General features: G+C 36.2%; 1 protein-coding gene across 1 annotated transcript in view; it reads left to right on the plus strand.

The window, feature by feature from the left end:
• Positions 1-14,753: 14,753 nt before the first annotated feature.
• LOC145666548 (uncharacterized) overlaps positions 14,754-17,982 on the plus strand; it is a 36,764-nt gene continuing 33,535 nt past the window's right edge. Inside the window, exon 1 of the mRNA XM_081733866.1 lies at positions 14,754-15,001. Within this exon, the coding sequence (XP_081589992.1) occupies positions 14,837-15,001 (165 nt within the window). The 5' untranslated portion in view covers positions 14,754-14,836. The remainder of the gene's footprint in view (positions 15,002-17,982) is intronic.

Below are 17,982 nucleotides of genomic sequence, written 5' to 3' on the forward strand. Positions count from 1 at the left end.
CCCTATTATACACCCCAAATTTTCCGTGCACCAAAATTTCTTAGATACATTTTTAGTCATTCCCATCGAAGAATGGATCACGGAAAATAAATATATAGATAGCTTTCACAGTACTGAAAAATGTCAGCCTGCAACTTCATGACTAATAGCATCAACCCCAACAAATTAAATTTGTGGTTATCACGATTAGCAAATATAGCTTTTGAGTTAAATTTAGCGGTCTTTGTCGCACTCCTGATTTGTAATCAGACATTACAAGTGCATTCTTGTAACACTGCGATCAATAATTTTCAAAAGGTAATTTATCCTTCTCCAGTTGTAGGGATGCGCACAAGACAAGATTTGAGGCAGTCACGTCTCGAAAATGTGCTGTAAAAGCGATGTCTCGACTCGAAAAGTGTACATTTCTCTATTTGAAGAGCTGTGACTCGGCTCGAATTTTGTTAGGAAAATTCTGTCTCGACTCGTCTCGTGCGCATCCCCATCCAGTTGCCGCAGCATTATGTTTGCAACATTTATGAATGTTTTTCTTATGGCCTTGAATCAATCCTAAGAAAAACCAGTTCACAATGACAATCTTTTAATCAAAGTTTGTCTCTATATATCTAATGGTCTCCGTCACGTGTTCTGGGTGAACAGCATCAGGAATTGAATCAAACACTGTTTCATAGAGTTTGGATCTCTGAATGCCATACACAAGTTTTCTCTAATTTTAGAAGTTAAAAACTGGATGAATTCATTTCTATTTCTACTAAAAGATACGTGCTTGATCTGAATTTTCTGTACATATAAAATAGGCCCTTTAGGCTCTCCCGTTTTTGAGTTCCAGTCGTTCTTTTTCTAGCCTTTTAGAGCCCAACTTTGTTTAACAAAATATTTGATGCAGCATAAGACTCTCTTAAGTAACTTATCGCCATTTTTCTTCTCTTCAGCACTTTGATTTCGAAGCTGTGGATGTGGAAGCATTTTTATCAGCCTAATTTCTATTTTTTCCATGTTAAAAAAGAAAGTGAAAAATTTTCATTTTAACGTCCCAGAATTATGAACTTTAGGCTAGGGGTGTGGAAGATTAGGGCGAGTGAATGATGTTAGAAAAATTGGTGGATTGAAATTGTGGGAGGAAACGGAAGTACCCCGAGAAAGCACACAGATGTGATGTTGTTAAAAACAAACTTACTTGCCCGAGGATCAACTCAGGGACCCCACGTACCAGTGGTAAATACTCTACCAGTGAGCCACCGTAGCCCCTTCTTTCCGTTGTTGTGAAAGAATTCCGAGGCGTTTGGACATTTTCTTATACCGTATTTTTCATTTTTCTTTTTTTCTTTTCTTTTCTTTTCTTTTCTTTTTTTTTTTTTAAGTACTAAAGCAATTTTCAGTTTCGAGACAGAACGCTTTCCTCATCTTTTGATGAGAAAAGCAAAAACAGACAAGAAAAACAAAATACTACGCCATTCACAGGAGAATACACCAACCAAGATCGACCAACTGTGCCTCCTCTTTCTTTTCCTAATTGTTTTGTAAACTGTGCTGCATACCTATACACAAAATATACTTACATTGACAAGCTTGACAAGTAAAATTGGGAACGGAAAGATCACACGTATTTCTCCTAGCGACAATAGGAATAGCTTTTCATATGCTTACCAAATTGAAAAAATGAAATGAAATCTTTAAGTTTTACGTCCCGCGGTATGCCGGTTAGGCTAAAGGAGACGATGATGATGAGAAATGAGTGAAATGGTGGAATGAAGAAAGTAGGAGGAAACGGGAGAACCCCGAGAAAACACAAGAGCGCGGTGTTTGTCCACCACAAAGTCCAAGCTGTGTTCGAACCAGGGACCCCAAGCACCGGAGGTGAACGCTCTACCACTGACCCACCGCGCCCCCACTTACCAAATTGAAGGCTCATTATGTTAACATTTGATTTTAAGGTGAAAGTCTTTCGTAAAGAATGAGGAATATGGACCTAACGTCAGAAAAGAAAGGGAAATTTACGAATTGTCTTCAAGTAAAAAAACAAAGTAGATTATTTTATCTAGATACAAGTATTCGATTTGAAATTAAATAAAAGTTTCATTTAAGAGTCACTTGCTGCAACGGAGAAGCTTCCCTGCTCCGCAATCTCTAGCTAACCTCTTTGTCTTCGCGTTCAATATTTATGTTTTGATACCGTCCATCAACTGTAGCCGCCGTCGCTCCCCCGCCCCTATCCTTCCTTCCATCATACCCTCTTGCACGTTCCTCGTGATACAGTTCCTTCTGAGTCAATTCTCCAGCCAGTTTCTCTCCCTCTTTTCGATTACGTCTAAAATTGTTCTTTTCTCTCCCATCATTTTTAACACTTTCTCAGTCGTTTTCCGCTTAACCCAACTAATTCTCTCCATTCTTCTCTACATTCATATTTCGAAAGCCTTCGGACTTTCTAAAATCGCTTTTGCATAATGTCCACCTTTTTTCCCCATAAAGTATACACGAAGAATTTTATGAATATTTTTCTCAACTCTATAAAATAAACTATTCTTTCTCCTAAATGCTTCTTTCACAATTCCTTCCTTTGATTTTATTTTACGTTAAAAGTTCATAGCATCAATAATAATCCTACGAGATATCGAGTAACCTGTTTTACTTGCTCCATGTTTCCCCCATACTTCTATGTTTGATACCGACCACTTCGTTCCTATCACCATCAGTGGCGTATTTTGTGGGCCACCGGGTCTACCGGCGGTAGCCCTAGAATATTACAAAATGAAGTTATTATAATATAAACAAAATTATATTGATAATTTTACACTTTAATACCTTCTTTCAATGATACAAGTTTCTGAGAACTGTATGAATTTAGAAACACGGGGCCTTATGCGAAGCCGTTGTGACATATGATAAGCGTCATACTAAAGACCTGACTATTGCAGGAAACATATATTAGTCTGATGCGTGATCAGTGACACACTAAAGAGTTCGATTAACATATGTTTCCTGCATTAGTTAGGCCTTTAGTATGACGCTAATCATATGTTACAACGACTCTGCATAAGGCCCGCGGAGTCGGTATGCACGCAGTCTGTCTTCAATATGAAAACGCAGCAGGAAACCACTCTCTACAATATGTTTTGCTACTACAGCAGGGATCCAAATAACCACTCGCCCGCTCGCCCGGAGCGAGTGGTTCATCGGTGCGGGCAAGTTTTTAATATCACTTTTATTTAATTCAAACTGTGTAGAGACTGAGATGTGGGTTAATAACTTTTTTTCTTGGGCAGGTAAAATATTGTTGCTTATTTGCATCCCTGTACTACAGCAAGAATCGTATCAGCGCATTCTCCTTCGCTCCACCGCCGCCAACAGCATAGGAACGGGCTGCCAGGTAACATTAGTTTCCTCTAGAGAAATCGGTTTCTTGGGTGTGAGCGAAGAGTAAAGGGGACTTATACGAGTAATGACGGTGCATTTTGTGTGTGGGGGGAGGGGGGAATTGTCTCCGACATCTTGAATCTTGTTCCGTAGCGGTTTGCGTCAACACAACAAATATTTTGTTTTTTACAGTATTTTGCAATAGTTGGCATAGCTGTTATAAATAATTGTTTCATTATTTGCGTTTCGTTGCGAAAGCTCTTACAGACTGAGCCTCCTTCGTTTGCTAATGGCCTATGGCCTATTTCAGCGTTCTTTATTACTGAGACAACTTCTGGTGAGTAGGGTTACCAGCCGTCCAAAACAAAATATACAGATACTTCATGCAACAAATGAAGGTAGAAATTACGATCGTTTTTCCGCAATACTAATAAGATAATATGTCTTGCTAGTGAAGAGAAAATTATATTTATCTACTTGATAAAAGTAAAGTGTGTTGTAAGGTTTTTCTCATTTTGAAGACTGTATAATAACGTGGAAACTAAACTACAATGAAATAATAATAATAATAACAATGCATTTTCTTTAGAACACTTTCAGGCTTAGCTGCTTTTCCCTCAGCATCTTCCAAAAGGTTAGAAAGGTTAAAAAAAAAAAAACATTCATAAGTAAAACAACAACAACAACAAAATACTTCCGGAAGTAGTACCAACCGGATGAAATTTTAGATCTAGACTTGTAAATACAAATGATACGTTCAAAATTCTCCCAGCGAGATTTGGACACGAAACCACGTCCATCGAAGTCGCATGCCCTAGCGACTAGATCAATAGAGAGGGCATAGGTGTAACTAGAAGAGAACTAGGCTCCCTAGCAATTACTAATTATTCCAAAGAGGGGAGCTCATATAATAATAATAATAATAATAATAATAATAATAATAATAATAATAATAATAATAATAATAATAATAATAATAATAATAATAATAAAATAATAATAACAATAATAATAATAATAATAATAATCTACAGATGTTATAAAGGTTAGTGTTAGTCCAAGACATCAAACCAGTATACGCCACTGAATTACCATAGCTTTTGTCTTTCTAACATTTTCCTCACAGCTCTTCCTCAAGTTTTCTAACATCTTACTGATTTTCTTTTCAGATCTTTTCAAACTTTTTTTTTTTTTTTTTTTTTGACGAATCGTAAATTCTGAGGTCAACCGTGGACTACGCGAGGAACTCAACGTGAGTCGTCAGGAACCACTTCCTTGTATGGCGGTGATAAACCTTTAATAGTACAGTGGATTTAATAGATCGTGTTTTGGGTTTGTTAGCAGTCTTGCTTTATAGTGTTCTTGAGGGTCGTTTCTGTTAGTTGTTTTTCCTGCAGCATTAGTCTAAAAGGAAAAAAGAATAAATAGTTGAGAGAGAGCTGTAATTACGTAGTGTTGTGCGAAGCAGTGTTTCTTCTAGACATATTTTTAGGGGAACACTGTCTCCCGAAGCTTTAAGAGTGCCCCCCGGAGGAGACCAAAATAATACGTCTATAATATAATAAATCTAATAGTAATGCGTGAAAATAATGTGCCTCTCCGAATACTAAGCGTGTTTTCCCCCTGGATTTTTTTTTCTGAAAGAAACACTAGTGCGAAGTAGAAAACACGTGTTAGTACAGCACGTGCTGTGTCTGTGAAGTGAAGTAGAAATGCATAACACGTGCTGTGTTTTCGGTTGTAATTCTCGTGCGACTAACCCTTTGGGGATCCTATGGTACAATTTGTACCATACGGGTGTTTCATGGTACATTGCGTTATTTCTCTTCTATTTGAGCTTTTTCGTCCGGTTTTTTTTGTTTTGTTTTGTTTTCCAAGTCCAGAGGCCTTGTAGAAGACATTACGTATGGTTTCAGACCGTCCTGCGTCCAGACATAAGAGGTGATGACGTCATAAGTCAAAAATTTCTTTTCTCATTTTCTAAGCCTATGTTCAATATTTTTTGGCGGGCTTATTTTTCTACGTAGAAGATTGAAATTTTGCACAAACATTCAGTCCACCGAGTAGTATTTACCAGATTTTTTGTTCCGATGTCAGTGCTAAAACAGGGGGGAAACCAGAGGGGCAAAGGGGTAAAAATAAGGATTTTTTACCCCAAAATCCCGTTATTCGTCATTTTCCCGCCTTACATACATGATAGGACCACGTGAGTCATACCATCTGAAAGGCAGTCCCATTCTGAAGAGAACGACGGTCGAATTATTATTCTAGGGTAATAAGGGCCGTCTCAGTGAATTTTTATCCAAATATACTTCTGTATAGGGTAAAAGTGGGGCATGGTAGGGAAATTTTTTCTGGCGGGCCTATTTTTTCACGTAGAAGATTGAAATTTTGCACAAACATTCAGTCCACCTAGTAGTATTTACCAGAAGTTTTTTTTTCCGATTTCTGCGTAAAAACAGGGGGTCCAGAGGGGCAAAAGTTGAAAAAAGGGAAAATTTGCCCCCCAAAATCCCTTTTTTCAGGAATTTTCCGCCTTAGATACATGATGGAGACATGTGAATGGTACCGCCTGAAAGACAGTTTTATTCTGAAGAGAATGATTGGCGGATTATAGTCCTAGGGTAATTAGGGATATCTCAGGAATTTTTTTCCCTGAGATCATAGTGTTTTATGGTACTTTGGGGCATTGTGGGAATTTTTGATAAAAATTCTCCCGCCCTTACTATTCAAGATAGAAACTTGAAATTTGGCACACACATTCAGTATACCAAGTACTATTTATCAGATTTTTTAGATGGGTACGATCACACAGGGGGGTCCAGGGGGGGGCAAAGTTCGAGAAAAAAATTTCCCTCCGAAATTTTCACTTTGACGTTTTTTCCCGCTTCTGGTATATGGTATGAGCATGCATTGAAAGCCAGTGGTACCATTTGAAAGCCAGCTCTATTCTGAAGAGAATGAGGTATGAACCATGATCCTAGGATAAATAGTGACGATACAGTAGCTGCTTGACTGAAAGTCTAAAAAATAGCCCCAAAACCCCGGATCTCTTAAGGGCTAAAGCTGAGGACATAAAAGGCTTTATGTAGAGTCGTTCTGACGTGTGATTAGTGTCATACTAAAGAGTTCTACTAACATAGGTTTCCTGCAGTAGTGAGGCTTTTAGTATGACGCTAATCATATATCAGAACGACTCTGCAAAAGGACTCTTTCTTTACGTTTCCAAGTCGTGAGAAATCACCAGATCGACATAAATTATGGCTCAAGAAAATCAATAGAAAAAAAAAAAAAACGTGCCAAATAAAAACAGTCGTGTTCCAAACATCTTGAAGAGCCTGACTTCGAGAAGTGAGGTTTACTGAAAGAAAAGCTAATTCCACTGGCGGATCTAGGTTGGGGCCGGGGGGCCTAGATACCCCAGTTTTTTTGAGTTACAAAAATAATTTAAGGTATTATTTAGACATTTTTGAAAGTTTACAGTAAACATGATAGGCCTATACCTATCATAGTCTTTGTTATGACTGCCTCCCTTCAGTTTTTACCCTCTAGATTCACCTCTAGCTAATGCCAGAAGAATTACTTACATGCAAACTGAGAAAGAATGCTGTTTCAAGTATATTATTGAAGGGTTTAGAATCCGAGCCATTGAACAAGCGCCGATCTATGTGCAGTTACCAACGTAAAAAATTCGTACAGACGCAATTGACGGTTGTAGTCGAGACGAGGTATTAGAGAGTAATAGCGACGATGTCACTCATGATTCTGAAGATACTGCTTTAGAAATAAGCTATACAATGTGAATTGGGGAGTGAAATATACCGGCTTGTAAAAGGAAGCAGTGACGATGACTGTTCCTCAAGACATTGATTCATCGTTTAATTTTTCTGTATCAAGTGACAGTGATGATGAAACGTGTGATGAGAGTTGTTCCGCGGAGAGCGATGTGAATAAATAAAAAATAACCGGTAAATTGTTTTTCGTATTCTGGCAAACTTTACAGATGTTATTTCATTTTTGCCTCATATGTCACGCTCCTGTACATAATTTGAAGCACAAGATTATAGGGTTAGCGTTAAAAGTTGCAACAAAACGTGAAAATGAACATACTTTTGTTTGGGAATCGGAAGAATGATTAAAGAAAAGGTACTTAGGTGTTGTAGCAATCTCGTCCGCCATATATTTACATGATAATGGTTTCGAAATTTTAGTTTCTTTTGTGAAACGCTGAACTTACTTTGTAGGAAAAACTACGTTTTATCTATCTATTAAAATGCCAGAATAGCAATTAAAAGCGCCTGAGCTCCAACCTATAACTTTGGCTTTCAAATCTTTCATTTATGGTTATGTGTGATTTTACGTTTAACAGAGACAAACATTTTGAGTATTTGTACTTTAAATAGTCTAAATTAGTTAACTATATCTTTTTCATAAAGTTTATGATATAAAATTATTGTTCAAAGCCTTTGTGTTTTAATAAGTCTTCTCTAAAATCAATGCATCTGAATTGTGCTTCCATCTTCCGAGTTCGTTTAAACTATGTTTATATGTTTGTGGTCAATCCTTTCGACAATGAGATCTCGGAAACTACAGGCTCTAGAAAGATGATGTTTTCACTGATCGATTGGAAATTTTGCGTAGATTGTCCAGTTCTAATTGAATATTTAAAAAAACATGGCCATTATTTCTTTATTACATTTTTTAGGGTACACTGGAAGCGTTGAAATAAAAAAAACTAAAGCATCATATCCTATGCGTTATACATTCCAACACCACAATGTTGTATATTGGGGTTGTATATGTCTCAGGCGTTTGTTCCATGGCCAAATAATAGTAAAAAAGGAAAGATAACCATTTCTCGAGTCTAAGATAAATCTTTATTTTTTGAGTGTTTTGCCCAATGAACACCATATATAACTGACATTATAATTAATTGTATATGTAATGTATTTGCTTATTACATACTGCATGCAAGAAGAAAGAAAACACTGGTCCACCCGGAAGTAGGTTCAAATCTTGCAAACGGTGCGAGATATTGAGAAAAAATAACCGAAGAAAATCTCCCCTTTATGATACCCCTTGCCGATTTTTTTTTAGAAATCAAGACGTCTTTCACTTGTGTCTGTAAAGGGACATGTACATATGTTGTGAGGAAAGAGAAGGAGATTTATGCTCATATGCGAATGATGCGCTATGTAGAGAGCGCAGGTTCAGCTAGTAATATTATAAAAACTTTTGTTCAGCTCACCATCTGATATCATCATTTTCTACATGCAGATGACATTTCTAAGTCTTTGTAATCAGTTCTGGAAAAGGAAACCACACTTAGAACGTACCACCGCACCTCTCACAAACGAAATGCTTCGCACTTTGTATGTAAGCCTGCTCTCGCTGCTTGACCACGTATGACGTCATCACAAAATCTTTCTTCCTCTGTTACCCGCTAACGACTGAACGTATCGCGATCAAACAAACACCATACCTTTTAGAATTTTGAACTCTACAAATGGAAATAATTTATAAAAAATGCATTTCTAAGTCGAACTGCTCCTTTAATAAGCCAATTGCATTTCTTGTGCCCTTATCTGTCCTAAACTCGAACTGTCAGTATTCGAACCATAATTTTTGCTGTATGCGATATGAGACTAATGATTCTATAGTTCTCTGAATTCGATTTCTTAGGCAATAGTATCACCAATAGTATAATAATCGTTTTTAGGAAATCTTTTGGCCTCTCTCCTATTTAGTATATTACATTAAAGTCGGAACAATTATTTCTTGCCGTTCTCTCCCGTATTTTTAATGAATTCTATTGATGTTTATTTATTCCGGTTGCTTTCCATTCCTAATTTCGGATATAGTTTTTAAAATTCATCTCGAGCAATATTAAATCCTTTATTGTCCTCGCATACTTCATTTTTTACTTCAACATTTAGGCCACGTGGTCTATCCCTACTTCTTTCTTTCAGTTTTACGTCCCACGAAAATGGCCATTAGGTTAACGGATGATTAAGGCAAATGAATGGTGAAAGAAGAATTGGTGGAATGAGAATGTGGGAGGAAACAGGAGTACCCCGAGAACCCACGGACACGATGTTGTTCACCATAAACTTGACTGGGGATCGAACTAAGAACCGCACGCACCAGTAATAAGCGCTCTACCACCGATCTTTAGTTTCACACAAGTCGACAACATGTTTTTCCATTGCTTTAGGACTTCATTCCTCTCGCTGAGTACTTTCTTATTTTATTTTCTATTATCATTGTAATATCTATTTGTTTCCTGCCTCCGCTGTTTCATCGTTTTCACCTCTTTGTACATTGGAACCTAATTTTACAAGGACTTGAATGAAAATTCACTAAAATGGTCATAATATTAGCATAAAAGAAAAATTACAGACTAATATAAATAAATGTAATTGTGGATATGTTACAAAGTGCTTTCAAGATGGAAGACATTTTATTCTGGAACTCTCTGTAACACCAATTTGACGCTCACAGGTGTTGAGCCTGGAAACAGATATTCTACTTGGCCGTCCCTTGCTACGCCATTGCTTGTGTTGTGTTTTTTGAAATTATAGACTTCGTTACATAGCAACCACGACCTTAACAATTATACACAAAAAGAAAGAAAAAGAAAAGAGAGTAAGAACAAGAGAAAGAAAAAAGAAGAGCCGCACTTCTAGGGAAGTAGCAAGGGCGAGAGGGGAAATATATTAGTAAGCTTAGTCAGTTATCGCAAGGTGGAATTGTTAAAAATGGTATGAAATTTCGTCTGAAGTGTCATGTGTAAGCCGTGTAGGAGAAAGGAGATAATATGAAAGCAAATGATGACGAAACAACTGATGGAATGAGAAAGTAGGAAGAAACCCAAGAGTCATTGTAAAATCCACGAATCAATATTGTGCACGTAGAAACTTTTAACTCTTCACATTGATTATATAGCTCGCTCATGGCTATATGGTTAGCCAGTATGGCTTCAGGGTGGGAGACTCGAGTTCAGCTCTCGGTGGGTGTTCATGTGGTTCAAATCCCATGTTAAGTTCTAGGTCCACGTCTCATAAAACTTTGATGCTGCAAGGGATGCTGCTAAACTCCATTCATTCGTTCATTCATATCGATTGTGAGTTCTCCACCACTGATTAGTCTAATTTGATTTGAGCTTAGTGTCCCTACCATTGAGTCACTATACTGTACCCTGTGAGTATTGTTTTGAATCGTGAAATGTTCAGTGATAATAGGATAGGCTGAGTTATTATTATTATTGGTATTGGTATTATTGGTATTTATACTATTGATTGTTAGAAGTTGAGTAAAATTACAATGAAATAATAAAGTCCTTATTATAAAGCCAAAATACAGAGCGTTCAAAAGTCTCTATACACCTGAATCGTGTGCAAGCATGTTTGGAGGCTCATGGGAGACATTTCCAACATTTGCTGTAAAAATGTGTATTAAAATGTGTATGTATATGCTACGCCCTGTACATAGTCATTTATGCCATAAAATATAATAAATTTTGAGTAAAATAATTTTCTCGTTGCTTTGAATATGTGACAATTCAGGTGTATAGAAGGTGAGACTTTTTGAACGCTCTGTATATAATCGTGAGTGACACTAACGTGCGAAGTTTAAAAAATTTAAGAGTTAGGCAACGAGAACATAAAGTTTAGGCGAAAGCGAAACGCCTTAGGCTTTGCCACGCAAATTCCTAATAGTACATACGTAGTCAGGCCATTAAGTTGTCACTAACTACGCTATCTCGTACAGGTGCAGGTCATTTGCAGCCAAGCCAAAGATAGGGGGAGAACTGATTGGAATAATGACGATTGTCTGAACTTTGGTCATTTAGAGTAGTGGTTCTCAACCTTTTTTGACTGACGACACACTTTACTGACAGGTCAGGACATCGCGACATACTGGTTTGATATTATTATAATAAATAAATAAATAAATAAATAATATCTATCATAATAGTGAAACCAATTAGTTTTTATAATGACTGTATATAGCACTGAGTATTATTGCTACCGCTGGAGGTGTTGATTGGTACAGTCTATCTCGATTTTAACTAATTAAATTCTTCATGATTTTTAAATTCTAAAATTTCGCGACACACCTTAGGGGACTGCGTGACACACCAATGTGTCGCGACACATCGGTTGAGAACTACTGAGTTAGACAACGTTACTGATACCAGAATCTGGTCACCATTTGTCTCAATGACCTTCGTTAAGCTGACCCCAGTTTTTTTTTTTTTTTTTTTTTTTAATTTTGGAGATATAGAAACCAATAAGGAAATGAATGACTTCAGGATATAGTTAAGAATAACTTCAGGGAAAAAGACCTAACAAGCAAAGAATTCCGGGATAGAGCTCTTAATGGAGAAGACTCATCAGTAGAGCAACCCAAAAGCATAAAAAGGATAAAGAAATAACAGCAATTTACACATATGTTTGGTATCTTGAGCATGGTTGTGGTTATTTAAGGGCTCAAAAGAAACTAATTTTAAAAGGATAATTTTAGAAAATAAAGCATAAAGCATAATTTAAAATAGGAAAATTCTGTTTAACTACAAGTTTAACATACTGCATTAACCCTTTCCGGATCCTGGCTTTTTGGGCCATTTTTTAAACTTTCAGTCAAGCAGCTACTGTATCGTCACTATTTATCCTAGGATCATGGTTCATACCTCATTCTCTTCAGAATAGAGCTGGCTTTCAAATGATATAACTTGCGTGCTCATACCATATACCAGAAGCGGGAAAAAATGTCAAAGTGAAAATTTCGGAGGGAAAAATTTTTTTCTCGAACTTTGGCCCCCCCTGGACCCCCCCTATGTGATAGTATCCATCTAAAAAAAATCTGATAAATAGCACATAGTATACTGAATGTGTGTGCCAAATTTCAAGTTTCTATCTTGAATAGTAAGGGCGGGAGAATTTTTATCAAAAATTCCCACAGTGCCCCAAAGTACCATAAAACACTATGATCTCAGGCAAAAAATTCCTGAGACATCCCTAATTACCCTAGGGTCATGTTTCGCCCATCATTCTCTTCAGAATAGAACTGCCTTTCAGGCGGTACCATTCATATGTCTCCATCATGTATCAAAGGCGGGAAATTCCTGAAAAAAGGGATTTTTTGGGGCAAAATTTCCCGTTTTTCAACTTTTGCCCCTCTGGACCCCCCCTGTTTTTACGCAGAAATCGGAAAAAAAACTTCTGGTAAATACTACTCGGTGGACTGAATGTTTGTGCAAAATTTCAATCTTCTACGTAAAAAATAGGCCCGCCAGAAAAAATTTCCCTACCATGCCCCACTTTTACCCTATACAGAAGTATATTTGGATAAAAATTCACTGAGACGGCCCTAATTACCCTAGAATAATAATTCGACCGTCGTTCTTTTCAGAATGGAACGGCCTTTTAGACGGTATGACTCGCGTGGTCCTATCATGTTTTTTTGGCGGGAAAATTAGGAAATACGGGATTTTTGGAGTAAAAAATCCCTATTTTTACCCTTTTGCCCCTCTGGTTCCCCCCCTGTTTTAGCACTGACATCGGAACAAAAAATCTGGTAAATAGTACTCGGTGGACTGAATGTTTGTGCAAAATTTCAATCTTCTACGTTCAAAAATAAGCTCGCCAAAAAATATATATACCGACAATGCCCCATATTTCCCTATATAGAAGTATATTTTTCAAAAAATCCCTGAGACGTCCCTAATTACCCTAGAATAATAATTCGACCGTCATTCTCTTTACAATGGAACGGCCTTTCAGACGGTATGACTCACGTGGTCCTATCATGTATGTGAGGCGGGAAAATGACGAGAAACGGGATTTTGGGGGTAAAAAATCCCTGTTTTTACCCCTTTTCCCCTCTATTTCCCCCCCTGTTTTAGCACTGACATCGGAACAAAAAATCTGGTAAATACTACTCGGTGGACTGAATGTTTGTGCAAAATTTCAATCTTCTACGTAGAAAAATAAGCCCGCCAAAAAATATTGAACATAGGCTTAAAAAATGAGAAGAGAAATTTTTGACATATGACGTCATCACCACCTATGTCTGGACGCAGGACGGTCTGAAACCATATGTAATGTCTTCTACAAGGACTCTAGACTTGGAAAACAAAAAAAAAAAACCGGACGAAAAAGCTCAAATAGAAGAGAAATAACGCAATGTACCATGAAAAGTGCATATGGTACAAATTGTACCATAGGATCCCGAAAGGGTTAATATTTTTAAAACCAATATTTATAATGCAAAATCATTGAGAACATAACAATGCAACAATGAAAAGCTTATTTTTATTTCTGTAAACTTTTCGGTGCAATCCTTTGATGTGGAGAAAAGAAAAAAGGAAAAGAAGAAAACTTTCCGCCAACAATGAATAGTACATAAGAACTCCACACTATATTGTTATGTGTACCTCTTGAAGAGCACTTTCTGTAGTTTTGGTGGCATCTTTTACTTTCCGTTTCTGTATGTTTGCACATCTAAGGTTCACACAAGTGATAGAAAAAACTGACTCGAGTAAAGCACATCTCTTTGTGGGGGCAAGACTCCTTGATATAAGTAAAATTTCGCGCTTTTCACTGATTTATTACTATTCTATTGATGAAATATATCTACATCTCAAACTCAGGGGGAGCAAATGCCCCTCCCTGACCCCCCTAAATGACGCCCCTGGTATTAAGTAGAAAATTCATTGAATGTGGAAGAAACTGGTTGCATAAAATATTAATAAATAGATTAAAATATTTAGAATATTTAGTGTATAGTAAATATTATACATTATACACTATTAATGTAAAACAATGATTGAAATTAACAATAAAGAATAATGTGGGTTGCTCCACTCATCGATAACGTTGACCTCACTTAAGTAGGAAAGAAGAGATGGATAACAAAAATAATGGAGAATAACAGTTCTTAATTTATTTAATAGCAAGTGAGATAGTATCTTCAAAATACTATTAAATGCGTTAGCCATTGTTTTGAAGGTCTTACGTTTATTGCAGAGATTTAAGTGCTCAACAGTAACTATTATTACGTCAGAAAATGCCTACCCAAATTTCTGACCTATAAGAAAATGTTTGGAAAAAGTTAGTGTATTTAATAGGTGCTACCTGGATTTGTAAATTTGTAATCTTATTTGTCGAATAATTTACAAAAAATCAAAAGAGTGGTGACAGCATATTGAAGAGCCTTAAAACAAAGAAATATAAGCTAGTATAAATTAGAACCATATGATATGTATTATGTATCGAAGTTGTCTGAATATTGATAAACATGAAAATAAATTCAGTATTTGAAACTTGGTCACAAGATAGAACTAACGATCTTTCTTACCGTGAAAGTGCCTTATCCTTCTGGTAAAGACCTTGGCAGAGATTTTTCTTTTTTTCTTGTTGCTGCAGCTGAAGAACTGAAACCTTGTTTACTTTCTTATTCACAGGTTCTTCTTGTTGTTATGTTGAGCAGGCTATGTTTGCCGGTGCTATTATATCTTTTGACATTGACATCCACGCAAGACAGAATCGAAGAACATTATGGGTCAATGCACGCCAACAACAGTCTTGAATTGCTGTCACGCTCCAAGAGATTCGTCGTCTTTCCACCAGGAACAGATATTTGTGTAAGATTCTATTTGATTTCTTTCAGTCACAATAAAACATGTTTCTTAAATTAACTTTTCTGTTGCTTAATATTGTGCTTATACTGTACATTAATGAAATTATAACTCACGATTACCAGTGGCGGTTTTACCATAAGGGAACTATGGACACGCGCTTAGGGGCACCAAGCTTCTGGTAAAGAGGTTTAAGTTGAGTTGAGTTGATTTTGAGTTTAACGTCCCTTTCAGCAGCGAGGCTATATGAGACGTGTGCCTACTGATTAACGTGAAATCCCAACCACATGAGCTCCCGCCGGGAATCGAACCCGGGTCTTCCACGCCAAAAGCGCGTACGCTAACCGCTTAGCCACGAAAATTGCTAATTGAAAAATTGTTCTTGGTTATTCAAATTCATCTTAATGTATCATTTTTGCTCACGGCCAACAATTTGAACACATGTCAGCTAAACTACGAATACTTTGTTTCCACCTTACATAATAATAATAATAATAATAATAATAATAATAATAATAATAATAATAATAATAATAATAATAATAATAATAATAATAATAATAATAATAATAATACCTTACTTAGCTCTATACACTTTTTTTCCTTTTTACAGGAAATTTGTATTTTATCTAGGGGCGTAAATTACTTGAAATCGCCCATGATGAGTACTGCAATTTGTAAAATATACCACTAAGAAATTTTGTAGTTCTGGCCATTAATGATTAATCTGGGTTTAACGTCCCTTTCAGGGTTTTAGCATCGAAGGTATGCAAGATGTGATCTTACAGTTTCAACTTGAAATCCGAAAAACATACGCTTCCACCAGGAATTGAACCTGGGTTCCCGTTGCCAAAGGTCCGTATGTTAATCATGTAGTCACAGGGGAGCTGTACCCTAAATATTTCCAAACTTCAAATGTTTCGTGTAATTAAAGTTGTATAGTTCTACGTATCAATAAGTCAACGGAGATTTATAAACGCAGAGTCACATGCATTAGTAGACCGTACTACAGAGTTTTTCAATCTTTCCCACCAGTGTACCACCAAATGTATACTACCAAACTGTAAGTCGTACGTATCATCTACAGCGTCTCGCGTACCTCCAGTGGTATGCGTACCACAGGTTGAGAACCCCTGTGCCTATTGTATTTCACTAATATGGCCCATGAGTAAGATAAGTAAGATTTTCTCGTCTCGCCTATTTTTATACTTATGCACAACTTTTGGAAGTAGGTTTGGTAGAATTTTGCACTTAGGAATAGGACAATTAAATGCTTTATAGGATTGTGATATTAGTTGTTGACTCAATAACTGTTGATTAATTAGCATTAATTTTTTTAAATACATGTCATCCAGGTTCCTTAATCAATGTTCATAGCTAAATGGACACAAAAGTCGTTCATAGCACAGAACCACTAATAAGTAATTTTAACCAGGCAAACTTACGCTTTATAAAATTAAAATATAGGCCTATTGACGGAATTTCTGACTTCTCGCAATGCAACAAAAATAATAGTATATAATTAATCAAATATTAGGTAAGTATTCCATTAAAAATTAGTTCACGTAGAATGTAAATGGTGTCTTACATTTTAACATGGAAACAATTTTCTTAAATAAAAATAGCTATAAAAACCACAGAACACAGCTGATAGATGATTTGAAAAATAGAATTAAATATTGGGTGTTAAAAGAGGAAGCTGAAGATCGAGAAACGTGGAAGAAACATTTCCAGATCCAAATCTAAACCTGAAAAAAAAATCTTCATTAGTCCTAGGACCTGCCGAAAGGCAGAATACTTAATAATAATAATAATAATAATAATAATAATAATAATAATAATAATAATAATAATAATAATAATAATAATAATAATAATAATAATAATAATAATAATAATAATAATAAACCACATAAACAATTAAATAGCATTTCTATTGTATAAATAGTTTATACATAAACTATTAAATCATAAACAGCATATGACTAGAATTTTATATCGGTCCTTCATTACTCCTCATCTAATCTAGTTACAAGAAGAAATTAAATATTCAGAATTCAGATGATGTTAATAACATGAGAGTACGATTATGATGTATTACGTAAATTGCAAGATGATCTGTATTTGTACTATATTTATAATTGCAGTATATTCTGTAACGACTTGCGCATCTTTGAATGTTATTAAATGTTCTTTTATTGTATTTACATCACTTCATCAATTTATAGATTTTATACTCAGAATCATGTAATTGCCAGGTACGCTGGTTTTTAGACTGTTAGCAGCATACACGCAACATTCAATGCACCAATATTATGACAGTTGCAGAGGTGCCTTTAATACGAATGCTTTATCCATGTGTTCTTGCATTGTTGTCTCAAGACACTTCATGACCGTCTATTTTGTATTTACGTCCTCTGTCAGAGGTTAAGCTATAATGGATGAAATTTACAGTATAAAAATAATATTTCTGTAATATGTTAATTACACTAGTTAAATTCAGCATAATGTTAATGTGTTTCTTACAGTTCTCATGCTTCTTTTACTTTTTAAGTCAGATATCCCAAGATCGTTGCACCTTTCAAGTCCACAACTAATTATCTTCAAAAACGAGGGTCACTACGAAAGTTTTGAGATACGCATTGTTGTGGCACAGTATTTGAATTCCAATAATTGCATTCGGTAGTGATATCCAGAGCGAAGAAGTGAGGCAAGCTTCAACTCTCCTCGCTTATCGGCGTGGCCGTATCGCCTTCACTTGTTTGTTGATGTGGGCAGTATTTGGCTGTCTAGAATGGAGCTCGAAAGGGAACATTTCCGGGCAAATGATCCTTTACGATTTCAAAAGTGGTTTGAACGAGACACAAAGCCTTGACCGTTTGCAGGGGTCATTTTGGGACCTTGCTCCTTTCCGTGCTACAAATTTTCGGTGGTTTGGTGAATTCAGAAGAGGCCGGACATCGCTTAAAAATGAAGAGAGAGCTGGA

Source organism: Thermobia domestica, chromosome 12 (genome assembly GCF_964235325.1).
Source record: "Thermobia domestica chromosome 12, izTheDome1.hap1.1, whole genome shotgun sequence".
NCBI lineage: Eukaryota > Metazoa > Arthropoda > Insecta > Zygentoma > Lepismatidae > Thermobia > Thermobia domestica.